The sequence below is a fragment of the Akebia trifoliata genome, chromosome 13 (genome assembly GCF_017979445.1).
Source record: "Akebia trifoliata isolate Shusen 1 chromosome 13, ASM1797944v1, whole genome shotgun sequence".
In the NCBI taxonomy this organism is placed as follows: domain Eukaryota; kingdom Viridiplantae; phylum Streptophyta; class Magnoliopsida; order Ranunculales; family Lardizabalaceae; genus Akebia; species Akebia trifoliata.
The window spans coordinates 30244398-30258123 of record NC_141387.1 but is presented as its reverse complement, the minus strand read 5'-3'; the positions used below and the strand labels follow the sequence as shown (position 1 = coordinate 30258123).

The following is a 13726-nucleotide window of genomic DNA, read 5'->3' as shown; positions in this document are numbered from 1 at the left end:
GAAATATTTCCATTTCCACAAGGCTTGACGTGAAATTTAATTGCAGTTTCCTTTTGCATATATTTTGGTGGAAATGACTATTCATTTCATGAAATATTGCAATGAACGGTAAACTTTGATAAAAAAAAAAAATTCACGTATAAAATGCAAGATTTCGGTGGAAAGTTTTAGATGAAGAGTAAAATTCAACTGAAGTATTCTTTTGTGCAAATTTATTCTTAAATTATTAATAAAATTTATAAAATACAATTAAAATATATGGACTGCTTGTAGAAAAGACTTGTGAATTCATCATCATCCTCAGCCATATCCCAAAGATTTGGGATTTGCCAAGGACTTGTAATGCACTCAAAATATTTATTCGATAGAAGAAATACAGTGTTGTGTTAATGTAGTACCTAATAGTTTGTTTAGTTCTCAATAGTCTGTTTATCTAAGCAATTATTTTAAAGTGAAGGTATGTGTACAAATTTTCACTGAAATATTTCACAAAATGGATAGAAACTATGCCGGTTAAATTTCGAGTTGTGCCTTGTGGAAAATGAAATATGTCAAAATTCAATACTATACATCTAGAAGAATTGCCATTATTGTTATTTTATTCATTTAGCCATTATTTTATAGTTTGTTTCACGACCTCACTTTCTATATATTCCCCTAGAATTAGAAATGATGAATGTCTTATTGCATTAATATGTGTCTCTTGCCTTTGAATTTGGATGAGAACCTTTTAAGCAATATCTTTTGTTATCTCAACACAATCTTGAACCGTCTTTCTCACAAAGTGTAAATACCTATTCCAAACCTTTTTGGTTATATGGTTCCTATGATATAATGACTTTGGCGTTTTTCAGATGGAACTGATCCTGCATGTGTACGGAAGGTGACACAAGATTTTCTGCAATTTGGAAAAAGAAATGAAGAGTCCTTGGCCGAGCTTTTTGTAACTCTATTGTGCAAGGTATTTTGTGATGTGAATTAATGAGAACAATATGTTGAGTGTATATTTTCCTCTACTCTCGGGTGTGTCATTCCCCGGTGAAGGCCTGTGACCCTCTTATATACTTCTCCCCCTCTCCAATAGATTGGTCTTTTGGACCAGTTGGTTGGTAAACATGGTATTAGAGTGCTACATTTGTATAGGTTACGGGTTTGATTCTTTCCACCCTTATGGGTGAGGGGGAGTGTTGAGTATATATTTTCCTCCACACTCGGGTGTGTCATACCCCAGTTATGCCCCGTGACCCTCTTATATTCATAGTTCTTCCCCTCTCCAACGGATCGGTCTTTTGGAGTAGTTGGTTGGTTAACACAATGAAAAGCAGTAATGGACAGAGCAACAAAAGCTTAACCAGCAAATATCATCCACAAAAATTCAAGTCAAAGCATTCTGCTTCACATACAAGAGGCCCCTAGAGAAATTTTTTACTAACACTTCTTTTGGTGGGTGTTTGTTTCTACTGCAGTTGGCGTCAGTTGAGACTCTATGGCCGGAAGGTCTCTGTGTGAGCACATACGAAGGAACTTGGATATCTAAAACATGGGATTCTCAAGCTGGCAACATAAGTGTAATTTCACAACCGTTTCATTTATTCAAAGCCAAACTTTCCTATCAAAACATGTATCATCAGTCACAAAATATCCTCTCTGAACTATACATTAATATTCTCTCCAGGTTGAGGATTTCTCGGACCGGTCTCAAAATGTTGCAAGGTCGGTTGGAATGGCAGAGGTGAAGAAGATCTACAGATGTATCCATAGCTCAATTCATCACTTGTCGTCCTTCATGAATGGCTGCATTCAAGCACCTCAGTTAAAGATACACCTGTTTGGTTCTGAACCTATTCCTACCCCAGATAAAGAAGCTACAATCGATCTTAAGAGAAACTTTCCTTCTCATGATTCCATGGTGCCGATTCCACTTGACTTGGTCCCACCAAAGAGGCCACGGTTCACCGAAGGTTGGCGTCCTTGGGGAGTAGACCAAGCTTATGGTGAGACCCCAAGTAACTTACCTCCTTTTAATCCACAATTTCCTCCCCAACATCCTCCATTTGTTGATCCTGGATTTGGTTCTGGATTACCACAAATGCCGAATGGGTTCGAGGTGATGCTACAACCTCCTTATGGTCCTTCGCAATATGGTGGTAATGGGTTGCAAGGACCAGTAGGTTTTGCAGGTTCACATGGTCCGAATCCAATGTTTCCAATGCCATATGGTGGTGAGCAGGGGCAATCCCAAGCCATGTACAATCAAATTCCATTTCAGGGCCTGCCCTTTTTTCCGTATGGGCATGGGTAGGTTCCTTTGATACTCCAATTGTTTTGACCAACTTTCATGCCAAATGATGGGGCTTGTGCTGGCACTGCGTTGGAGTAATTAGATCCTTTGTGTCATTTCAAGTCTGGCTGAGGTTCTTGTTAGAGATCGCTCGTCATCTTCTTTTGGAGCCAGAATTTAAATTAGTTTTCTTTCTTTGGTACAGATACAGGTTTTAGTATGGAGGAAATTAGTTCATTTGTTTATTTATCACAGTAAATGACCGATATTATCGATTCCAACATGTAGTTGACAATATTGGTCAAGTTGATCAATATTATAAGCCTTCATATAGCCTTTTGACTTCCTTGGATGACTTAAAGCTCTTCTATTTCTGAATGGATCCTCTATTTTTTAATGGACTCTTTGCTTCCCTTCCACTGAAGAAAAGAAAGTTATAATCCACGATGGCCTTTGTCGTGGAAAATTGGATTTATCTTCTTGAGGGCTCATCAAATATCGAAACATTCAAAACTCTAATCTTATGGACCTTATGCTAACAAGGTCCAGTACAATCCTATGTACCAATCCTAGCTCAATAGGAGGTTTCTTTCTTAGATCACCAAGCACCATTTGTCATTATGTATGAAAATCTATGGATCACTAAAACTTGGGTTGGAAAGGAGAGTTTTTATTCAGCTTTAATAACAGTAGCCCCTTCATTGTCTTTCAAACATTGAAAATTTCAAGTAAATTAAACAATTAAAAATGATTCTCAGTCCGGGTCTTCTCTCTGCAGTACCTTTGAATTACTTGGACCCTGACACAGGGATTTCTGTCTAAATAGACCTTGAATTTTGGTCCATTAGTAAACCTTTTATTTCTTAATGGTCCCTCATTATTGTCGAGCTCACCATTTTTTATTTGTTGTTGAGACCAACATTTTTGCAGTCAAGTGTCCATATTTTTATTTTCGAGCTCACCGCTTTTTATTTATTGTCGTGCTCACCATTTTTCATTATCAAGTTTGACATTATTCATTGTTGAACTCGACAATAAATATTGGTGAACTCAGCGCTGGTAAAACTGACCCATTTTTCATTTTTTTTAATACTAAAATACATGCTAAGATCAACTAAAAACTTGACATAACAACTTGTCTAGATAATGTCGAACCAAAAGAACTATTCTTGATGGATTTTCATCCAAAAACAAAATAAAAATATTTTAAAAACCCCTAATTCTTTTAAATACGTCTTCAAAATATTAAAATTGATATCTTCTTCCTTCTTAAATACTTTACTTTAGAATGGAGTCTCCAAAACTCAATTTTCAAATGGTTAGTGCACATTTGGCATTTTAATCGTGAGAAATGTGGAGAGTGGGGTTCAGGGACTGATTAGGAAAAAAAAAGATCTACTAAATGGGCTATGAAGAGAAACCCTAAAACTTATGGAGTAATTAAAAAGAAATAACTCCACCAGGTTCCTTCAAGTAATTTTCCCTTGAAAAAATGGAACTGGCACGAGGGGGCATGGAATTTTCTACAATCAAGTAAACTTTTGCCTCCCTCCTCTCCAAAAAAATAATAATAAATGAAAAATAAATAAATAAATAAGGCTAATTTGAAACACAAAAGGTAAATAGTTTCCACTTTAGGCTGATTTTGACCAACTCCATAAAATACAATTTGCGTCAAGAAGAAGCTCTGATAATTACAATAAACCCATTTCAAAGTAACTAACAGATTACTTTTCATGGAAAACCATATGATCTACCAAATCCCAAACATTCAAAAGTGCTTGTTGTCACATCTATTAACAAGAGAAACTATTTCCTATTCTTGTTCCTCATCATCATAGTATTCTTCATCATCTTCGTCATCATAGTATTCTTCTTCTTCGTCACTATTCTCCAACAGATAAGCAGGCCCTCTTAACTGCTGTGACATTAGCCTCTCTTGGATTCGGTCCCTTATAGCCGTTCCCTGGAAAAACCGTAAAACGTCATATCATATCGGATAGAAGAGAAGAAAATATGGGATTGCTAAACTGCTGTAAATAATAAACTCACCATTTTATGGCAACCTTCCTCAAACATTCCAAGAAAACCAGCAACCCAACGATCTGCATTCTCCACCCATTCGTTACGATGCATACCAGCAGTTTTTGCTACAGTTTGTATCTGCATCATTGAGGACAAGAAGCACGTGTATCAGATGCTCAAACATTGATGAGTAACTGGCTTCTGTTGGGTGGTAGCTTTGAAACCTAAGGTCCATTAGAAACACTGATATTCTAAACACGATCTTGTGAACATGGTGATCAATCTAAAATTCTTTCTCATGGGTACCTCTTCAAAGGATAAGAGCCCATTAGCAACACAGATCAAGCAGGGTCATCTACAACATCGGATTATGAGAAAAAACTTGGGCAGTTAAAAGGGCATGGTTGCCGATCGGTAATAAACCCATACATTGGACTATTACAATCATTTAGTCATTTTGAACTAATAATATTTAATAAGTAATATACAACAGCATGGAAAATCGGTAAGAACAAAACTATAAAATGTGAACACTGCTTACACAAGTAGAAGGAAGAAAAAAAAAAAAATAGCCTAAGGCCTCATATGCATGATCTAAGCCCTCACTAAGGGAAGGATGATGGGGGTGGTCGTGACAAATAATGTGACTCCTTTAGTATCAGCAGAAACTTATCCAAACGCTTCAGGTTCCAATACATGAATCTTGTTTTTCTGACTTAAAAAAATATTCCATTTGGTTTAGTCGATCATGTATCATTTGAGCACATCTACACTTTCCGCGCAGGACAATGGAAATGATCGTTATAAGGTAACCCCCGACCATCGATCATAAATACAGCCTCATCTCTATGCATGATCTTGCTAAAATTGCAATTTAGACAGCTTACCTAGTAAACGTGAAGAAACAAAGAAGGGGACATGAGAGGAAAATGGTGTGGTGGGGTGGGAGAAGAGGAGGTTGCAATGGCATCTTCACGTTGCTATGCGCAATGCTCTTAAAATATCGTCAGTAGCCAAGAACATTAGCCAGACTTGGGTTATGGGAGAAAAAAATATTGTTTAATGTTGGGGGAATTAAGGAATTTCTCCAACAGTGTGAGTAATCCCAACATGTCCTGCTTAATCATGCAGTCCAACTAATAACTGTACTAGAATCTCCCTATAAAAAAATCTTGAAGATCTTTAGACCTATGAGTTAAAAGAAAGATAAAGCTTCAGCTTTTCTTTTCTTTTCTTTTATAATCTCCTTTGGGCAAGGTGTAAGGATGCATTTCTATGAGAGAGACATCCTCCTTGACCAACCAGAGATGAAGCTTCAGTTTTATTCAAATCACATTCACCAAACCAACCTGAAACAACTTTATCAAGTCTTACATTTTTATCTAAGAACATATGCTTGTCTTCATTTCCAACCTCCAAAGGATCTATTTCTAGTACTAGTTTTGAATTTACGTCCTCGATTCTAATTGACCAACATAACATTCTTTCCACATACATTGAAGGACCCCTTTATTTATGTTTAAGAAGATTCCTGAAATCAAATTGTTCTCACCCAAAATCACCATGAGCTTTGAAAATAATACCTCAATGTATTAATAGGTTCCCCATTAGATCTTTATCCAGACTTTGGCCTCATGTTCTTTGTTAAGACATCCAAAGGAAGCTACCAGAGAGCTCGAAACCATGACATCCTCACATAATAAATCTAGACACCGAAACATAGAGTATCGTTCTTTTGTGATGAACCGGTTGATTCCAATTTATTTTCTAAGGTCAAATCTAAAGTTACGTCTTTCAATATGGACAAATCTAAAGTTACTTGAAACTCTTCTCAATTCCATTAAATCCCAACCAAAACCTTACACCCAACAACTTTATCTTGAAAACTGCCAATTGTAAGTTCTATGCAACGTCTCTCCCACATATCATTCTCCATGTTTATCTTCTCTTGATAAGTTTGTCATGAGCCTCATTTTATCCCCTCCTCCATTTGATAAGAAAAATTTTATGAAAATGAAAAGGCCAGTAAAGATGACCAATCAAAACATAAAGAGGACAAGACGGGAGACTACTCAACAAAATATATATTTTTTTTTTTTTTGAAAAGTATAACATAGATCAGAGAAGGAAAACAAGAAACAAAGAGGCCGAGAGAGCCTCAATAAAAGCAACAAAAAAGAAAGAACCACGTCAATAATTACATAAGGAGTGCCATCTAAAAACAAAATCATCAAATGTAGTCCCCGCAAACTCTATATTCTGCTTTGACCAAAGGTATAACAACCCCAAGATCTCCAAATAACTTGCATGAGAGCTACTACTCTTATTATTGAACACTCTGTTGTTTCTCTCGGTCCAAACCCCCCCAAGCAATAGCAGCGGGAAGCATAGCCCAAAGGATCCTTTTCTGGTGTGGAAAGCGTTACTAGTCCACTCTACTAACAATGAAGAGAACTTACGAGGAGGGACCCAATTAAGATAGCTCAACAAAATATATTACAAACCCAATTCCATCTTCCTACAAAATACTCAAAGAATACCCATTTAAATTCCTCGAACACTTCGCACCAGAAGAAGAGGAGATTCAAAAGTGAATTAATTAAGTCCTAAATGGAGTTTCTCTGTTCCCAAATCCCCCAACAAATAACGAAGGGCATGATCCTCCATAAAATTCTTTTGGATGTTGAGAAGGGGTAGCCAAGAAACAATCAAGACTTAACTAAGGAGTGAATGGATGCGGGAAAGCAACTAGAAACTCCAAATAACATCATGAAATGGGCAAAATTTGACTGCACAAAGGCCCTTACACATAACTTGATCCATCATGAGAATTTTCACCTGAACTGCATTCCAAATGAAGAAATAGACTTTGAGGGAACGGTTGTGCCCTAAATAGCCACGTCTGAAAATGAAGGCTGACCATCCCAAGCAAGAGAGTGTAAAAAGATTTAACTGTGAACATGCCATCCAAATTAACTTCCCAAATTCTCTCATCATTCAACTCGAAATTCAACGAAATGGCGCCAATGTACCAAGAAAAAAAAAAACAAGCAAGATGATCAAATTCCCAATAATTAAAAACCCAAAATCCCATGGCAACTCCCCATCCGTCTAACAAGACCAGATATAAGTTGGCCCTTCTAGCTCATATAGTATTGGAAATTGATCCTTCAATATATATATACTAGAATTCGCTCGGCACAGACATCCACTCTATGGTTAAGGTAGTAAAAGTGTAAAAATAAAGTTAGAGGGGTATTATTGAAAAATTTTAAGCTTAAAGAGGTAAAAAATGAAACACAATAAAATGGCTTAAAGGAGTAAAAGAGAAAATATAAGAAAGTTATAAGGGGTGAAGTGTAAAGAAAAAAAAAAGTGGGTCTCACAAAACTATAGTTGATGGGAGGGTTAAGAGGGGTAAAAGTGAAAAGTAAATAAATAAAGTTGGAACGGTACTTTTAGAGGTTAAAGGGGTAAAAGATGAAAAATAATATAGTAGGTTAACAGGTGTAAAAGAGGAAATATAGTAAAGTTAGAAAGAGTGAAAGTAAAGGAAATAAAGTGGGTCCTACTGTTGTTATTAAAATTTCTTGAGGTTAATAGGAAAAAAACAATAAAATGGATTAAATAAGAGATATAATAAAGTTAGAGGGAGTAAAGAGGAAGAATAAAAAAATGTGGTGTTGGATTGATGGGACATTTGTCCACCACAAAACGGTAGTTGAGGGAACTTTATCCCAACTCAAAAAACACAAAACTATAGCAATTCAATTATGTTTTATCATATAGATATATAATACCCCACCCCTACATAAAAGAGTAGACCAACCTTCCATTCAAGAGTTCATAAAAGTATTGCATGCCATGCCATCCACCAAAATACTACCACGTCTTACTACAAGGATTCATTGCCACATCACCACCTTCTTCACATAATAGCAAAGAAACCTTCAACCATGCTTGCATTTCAAAGCTCTTATGACATCCCCCTTCTTTGATACATCATACGATGATCACCTAACTCCATCAAAAACATGATCTCCTTGTAAGGATCTTTGACCAAATAAACTATTTATTCTCCTTGAATTCCAAAGATATGAAAAACATGACCTCTTTATCAAAAATCTCCAATGCCCTAGGGATTTAGCGAGGGCCACACTTCACCCTAATCCTTGCTAGCCTCAAATCAACCAAGGATTACATTGAACTACCATGTTGATAAATGACCAGCATTATCCCCGATTAGTCTGAAGTTTTAAGGCACCTAGATCTGTTAGGGAAAGCCATGAGTATGAATCCAAATAGGTCCTACCCAATGGTTAGGTAGAAAATTAATGTTTGGCCACCATTGTGGGTGTGCGCAACCCCCATGTTGATCCAAATAGAGCCCAGGCCAATTCACATAAACAAGAACATCTTTCTTTCCCAGTGAACAACATTTGCCTTTTGCCTTTGAGTGGTAAAGTCGAAGGGTGGAGGTGGAACTCATCTCAGTGAATGTTGTTGATATACCTAAGGAGCTTGTGAAGGTGCCAATTAATCAAGTCATTGAATAGTAATACCATCGACTTGGATCAAAACCTCACCTTCACTATTTTACCTATCCATGAAAAGGAAGAAACCTCTCCTAGCACCTCATAAATCACAGCTAAAATCCGTCTAACATAGTCCCAAAAGGGGATCCTTTCTGTTCAATCTTGTTTCCCCTAATCCTTTATAGCACCTTCGCCTACCCTCCTATTGTTGAAAAATAATTGAATCAAAGCACTTGGGTTTTCATAATCATCCATCAAAAATCTCATGTTCGCCATCTCTAATATAGATTTTGCCGGTCACCATTTCGACCTTTGGGATAATCATCACCTGTTCTGCCACTTTGGAGTAAATTCATTGAGCCGAAAAAAACTCCCAACCATATGCACATACGTTTGTTCTACTAACCAGTTGAGTCTTCCCCCAAATGGGTTTGCTAGCATTATCGCTGCGAGCATATCTCAATGCCTTAGCAGAACACTCCTCTTCCTCACTTGTAAGCCACAACTCCTCCCACCTCCTCAATATTTCTGGAATGCTAAGTAGATCCCCTTTAGCTAACCTCCAACTCAAACACCTTGGATTCAATGGCAACAAGCCCCGATGTTGCTCTTCCTTACGAGTATGCTTATAATTTGTTCTCTAATTTCACTTGAAACTGACAGGATGCCTAAAAATGAGCTTTGAGGAAGTACAAAGGGTTGTGCTAACAATCACCATCAGTCATCTTCCTCGTTTCAAAGTGCCCAAACACATTATGACAACAAAAGAATAATGCAACAATAAATATAGAGTCCTGATAATCTGACGCGCCCATCATAGAACCGTAGATCATTTTCCTCGGGATACACAAGAAAAGGTTTATGGTTCTGTGTATCCCGAGGCAAATGATCTACGGTTCTGTGACAGAGGGGGGGCGTGAGAAAATCATTATTCAAAAATACATTTAGCAATGCTTATTGTGAAGGAAAGATTACTAGATGAGTTGGGAACATGTTAACATTGTTCATAAATGACACTTAGAAACATAATATATAGTGCAAGTTTAGTAGGGACACTCCTAGATATGGCAGCAAGCTAAGATTGAAGAGCAAGAAATATCCCGAAGGACCACTTTGGTTATTTAGATTCAATTATTCATAGAAGTGGGACAGATCAATGAGAATGTTAAACAAAGAATTAATATTAGGTGGATAAAGTGGAGCACTTCCAGAGTAGCATATGATCAACTTGTACCAACCAACCTAAAGAAAATTATTTTAACAAATAGCATAAAGACCAAGACATTCTTCTAGGAGTTCAATGTTGTGCAATCAAGAAAAAAAATGTTCATAAATGGCTTAGTCAAGACGAGGATGTGGAAACAAATAGCGGTATGAGTACAAGAGAAAAATAAAATGCATGCGTTCGAGATAATTTAGGAAATGGAAGATTAAAAAATGCATACATTTCCTCGATGAACACTTGGGATTGCTTGCATTAGCACCCTGCTGGAGGTGGTTCCAAGATTTTCCACTAAGAAATCAGCAGTGATCAAATTTGCTATTGATCGAATTTGGAAAAATGCTTACTAATGTATATAACAAAAAAATAGTGATAGTGGTAACATTCTTCCAATTGTCTGCATTAAATGGTATCAATGCAAGTTTTTTCCATGGGTTCGAGAGCAAAATTCAGTAAGATAGTTTCGAAGATTTTGATGGCTATGGAATATCTAAGTGTACTTCAACATAGAGGGAACCTATCGAGAATGGAATTCGACCCCACATTAATGTATGTTCAATATTTATTTAGAGCAACAAAACACAGATTGGGGGTCATCACCAACTCTCAAATGACCATAGAATAAATGTAAGAAAACCCTTCCTTGCTTCACATTTAGGATCTCATTCCAGCGATGTATAGCCCAACAAATGCTTAATGTTTAATGTTTAGCATGGAAACATATAGATACCTTCTCTCCAACCTTTTCTTGATGTTCCTTTGCTTTCTCGCGCAGCTTGTTTAACCCCATGTTCACTCGTAGCCTCTTTTCCTATATTAAGAACATGAATAATAATAATCAATTCCTGCATCCAATGAATAATAATAATCAATACTCAAGGAACTTTGCATATCAAAATTATTACATGTCTTTTTTTCTCTTTCCTTTTTTGTTTGGCAAGTTATAATCTGATTTTATTTGGAAGGAATTAATTTTAGACATAAAAGGACAAAGATCGTGCCTTTACGTAGCTAACACCAAGATCTTTCCGAGTATATCCACGGTCCAAGTTACGCATCACATACTGGTTATAATCTTTAAGAATCCTCATTATGATATCTGAGGTAGAGATCCCATCAGTCCGTTTTGTTTCCTTAAATTTTCCAATGGATTTTACCTGCATTAAAAGACTCGCATCAAAAAAATTAGGGGGAAAAACCGGAAAAGGAAAAGAAAAAAAAAAGGGGGATTATGGAAATATACAAAAAATTATCTCTAATGTAGCCAAACTAGTCTCTCTCAAACTTACAAATTCATAGACATCTTTTCCGGCACCACTTGCATCAGCGTAGCTGTATAAATTTCATGGTGAAGAATAAATAATTAAAGCTATTCAAATATAATGGAGACAATTTACTGCAAAATCATAAATACATATCTAGATACATTAACAAAATAAATTTCATATAATACGAATTTTTCAAGCGACCAAAAAGAGATTTGCATGAAGAAGAATGCCAAACATTACTAGTTTCAAAAACATTAGCATCCGACCACATTACTTCTGAATACAAAGGTGTGTAATTGGGCTGATTAACATTACGGAAGAGAATCGTGGGCTACAAAGTCAATCTTATGCTTGTCCATGAACTCCTGCGTAAGAACCCACGGAGCATCTGGAATAACTTCATCGACCCACCTACATTGATAGTGGAAAAGCCAAAACTGTGGTTAAATTATCTCATGCTGCTAAGAATTCTAAAATGATACGAAAATAGCTCATGGCTTAATGGCTTTAAATCTCACCTAAGACTGAGATGACACACCCGAGTCATCTCGATATCATCCATGAACAAGACGGATACACACATCATCTCAATTGTATAAATGAGATGACTTGGCCAATATTTTGAAAATCGTCCAAGTCAATTAAACTCGGCCGAGTCAACCAGGATTTTGTATATTTTGATTCAAATAATTATTTTTTTAGAATTTAAATATTTAATATAATATAATATATATGATAAATCATTCTAAACCAAGTTAAATGGTTTATCTCGCCCTTCGGAAAGAATTGACTCATCCGAGACAACTTGGTCTTGTCCATGGAAAAGATGAGACGTCAAACCGAGTTTTGAAACCATGACTACATTTGTAACTTTTATGAGCAAACAGGTTTACAAATGCACAACCAATAATTGAAATTGTACTTAAAACTCAAAACCAACTAGTAATTTTATTAATAAGAGATGTAGCAAGACAAGAACACAACCAAACCTGCAATGGCGAAGAGATTCGTAGCGTTCGGACTCCGTCATGACGGTTTTCCCTTTATATTTGTAGGTGGTTGCATCGTTGCAGCATCCAACGAGCAGATATGTATTTGGGAACCTAGATTTGATTTTATGGGATTGAGATTAAAAAATTTGAAAAAAAAAAAAAATTTATCAAATTTACAGAAATAATGAAACCCACACTACATTAACCCCTTTATATCAAACCCACAAACTAAATCAATAAAGAACCATAGAAATATCTCCTCAACAAACCCACCAAAAAAAAACCCATGAATTAGTATAGATTCGTAAAAAAATCACCTATATGCTTAAGAAATACATAATCATCGTCATCAATTACAAAAATAAAAATAAAATAAAAATAATACACGAATCTCAAAATTCAAAAAAAAAAATCAGAATTTGAATTAAATTCTTATTTTACAGATTTGGGATGATAAATTGACATCCCATTAGAAAAGAAAAAAAAAAGACTTTTTTTTTGGTCAGTTTCAACCAAATAAAAAAAAAACTTCGTGGAATTAACCATTATATATATAAATAAAAATTAAAATAATAAATAATAATAATAATAATAATAATATATATATATATATACCAAAACCTAATTCCCAAAACGAATCAAACAAACCGAAATCATAAAAATAAAATTAAAAAATAAAAAAATAAAAACGAAGAAGAGAAAATTGGGAGAAATTAATTGAGGACAAGAGAGTTACGCTTTCTTGGCTTGTTCGAGGGAGCGCGCATGACCGAAGTGGAAGAGATCATAGATTCCATCTGCGTAAACACGAATCGGTTGATCGCTCTTCTTCAATGGATCACAATCCGAATTCTTCTCCTCCATTTTCAATCTCTCTCTCTCTCTCTCTCTCTCTCTCTCTGTTACAGAGCAGTAACAGCAATAATTTATTTATTATTTATATTATTAAATTAAAAAAGGGTAAGAAAAAGTATTATTTATGTCAGAGAGATTTATTTTAGACGTGGGGCGCGCTATTTACAACTTTACACCCACAGTTTGGTGCTCAGTTCACCACTTTAAATACCAAATTAAATAAATGATGAAATGACCAAATTGACCCTACTAAAAAAAAAACTTTCTATACCCCCTAATGAAGATAGGAAATTATCGAAAATTTTTGTCACGATCTACCTGAAAGTACTCATTAAAAACTTATTAATTTGGATACTATAAGAATCTAATAGGTTTTTTAAACTAGATTCTATAGATTTCTACCAAATCTATACTAGAAAATTCAATACTAACCTACCGAATGAAACTTCATTTGATTTTTATTTCTTTTTTCTATTGAGATTTTTAACAACCCCTAGATTAGGAGTTGAGGCTTCCACGATCGTTTCTAATCACTCTGTATACTCTAA

The 13726-nt window shown here is 35.6% G+C and overlaps 2 protein-coding genes across 7 annotated transcripts in view; one reads left to right on the top strand and one right to left on the bottom strand.

Annotated features, from left to right (window-relative positions):
- The window catches only part of LOC147388266 (protein HESO1-like), a 30243-nt gene extending 27629 nt beyond the window's left edge, over positions 1-2614 (top strand). For all 6 annotated transcript variants that reach the window (XM_086419980.1, XM_086419984.1, XM_086419982.1 and 3 more), the window contains 3 exons: positions 855-961; positions 1467-1568; positions 1676-2614. In XM_086419980.1, the coding sequence (XP_086276106.1) occupies positions 855-961; positions 1467-1568; positions 1676-2302 (836 nt within the window). In that variant the 3' untranslated portion in view covers positions 2303-2614. The remainder of the gene's footprint in view (positions 1-854; positions 962-1466; positions 1569-1675) is intronic.
- Positions 2615-3884: 1270 nt separating this feature from the next.
- Positions 3885-13329, bottom strand: LOC147388265 (choline-phosphate cytidylyltransferase 2-like). The gene is made up of 8 exons (XM_086420622.1): positions 13060-13329; positions 12321-12434; positions 11647-11742; positions 11353-11395; positions 11065-11220; positions 10794-10874; positions 4334-4444; positions 3885-4247 (listed from the first exon to the last, which is right to left on the bottom strand). The coding sequence occupies exons 1-8, from the start codon at positions 13185-13187 to the stop codon at positions 4098-4100; spliced, it is 879 nt and encodes a 292-aa protein (XP_086276748.1). The 5' UTR covers positions 13188-13329; the 3' UTR covers positions 3885-4097.
- Positions 13330-13726: the final 397 nt, after the last annotated feature.

Bases quoted from the DNA above. Each gene is read 5' to 3' on its own strand.
- LOC147388265 (XM_086420622.1), bottom strand. From the start codon at position 13,187: ATGGAGGAGAAGAATTCGGATTGTGATCCATTGAAGAAGAGCGATCAA. The intron at 11,221-11,352 runs GTAAGTTTGAGA...CTTTTAATGCAG, and splicing joins GAAAAGATGTCTATGAATTT to GTAAAATCCATTGGAAAATT. The intron at 4,445-10,793 runs GTATCTATATGT...TCAATGATGCAG, and splicing joins AAGAAAAGGTTGGAGAGAAG to ATACAAACTGTAGCAAAAAC.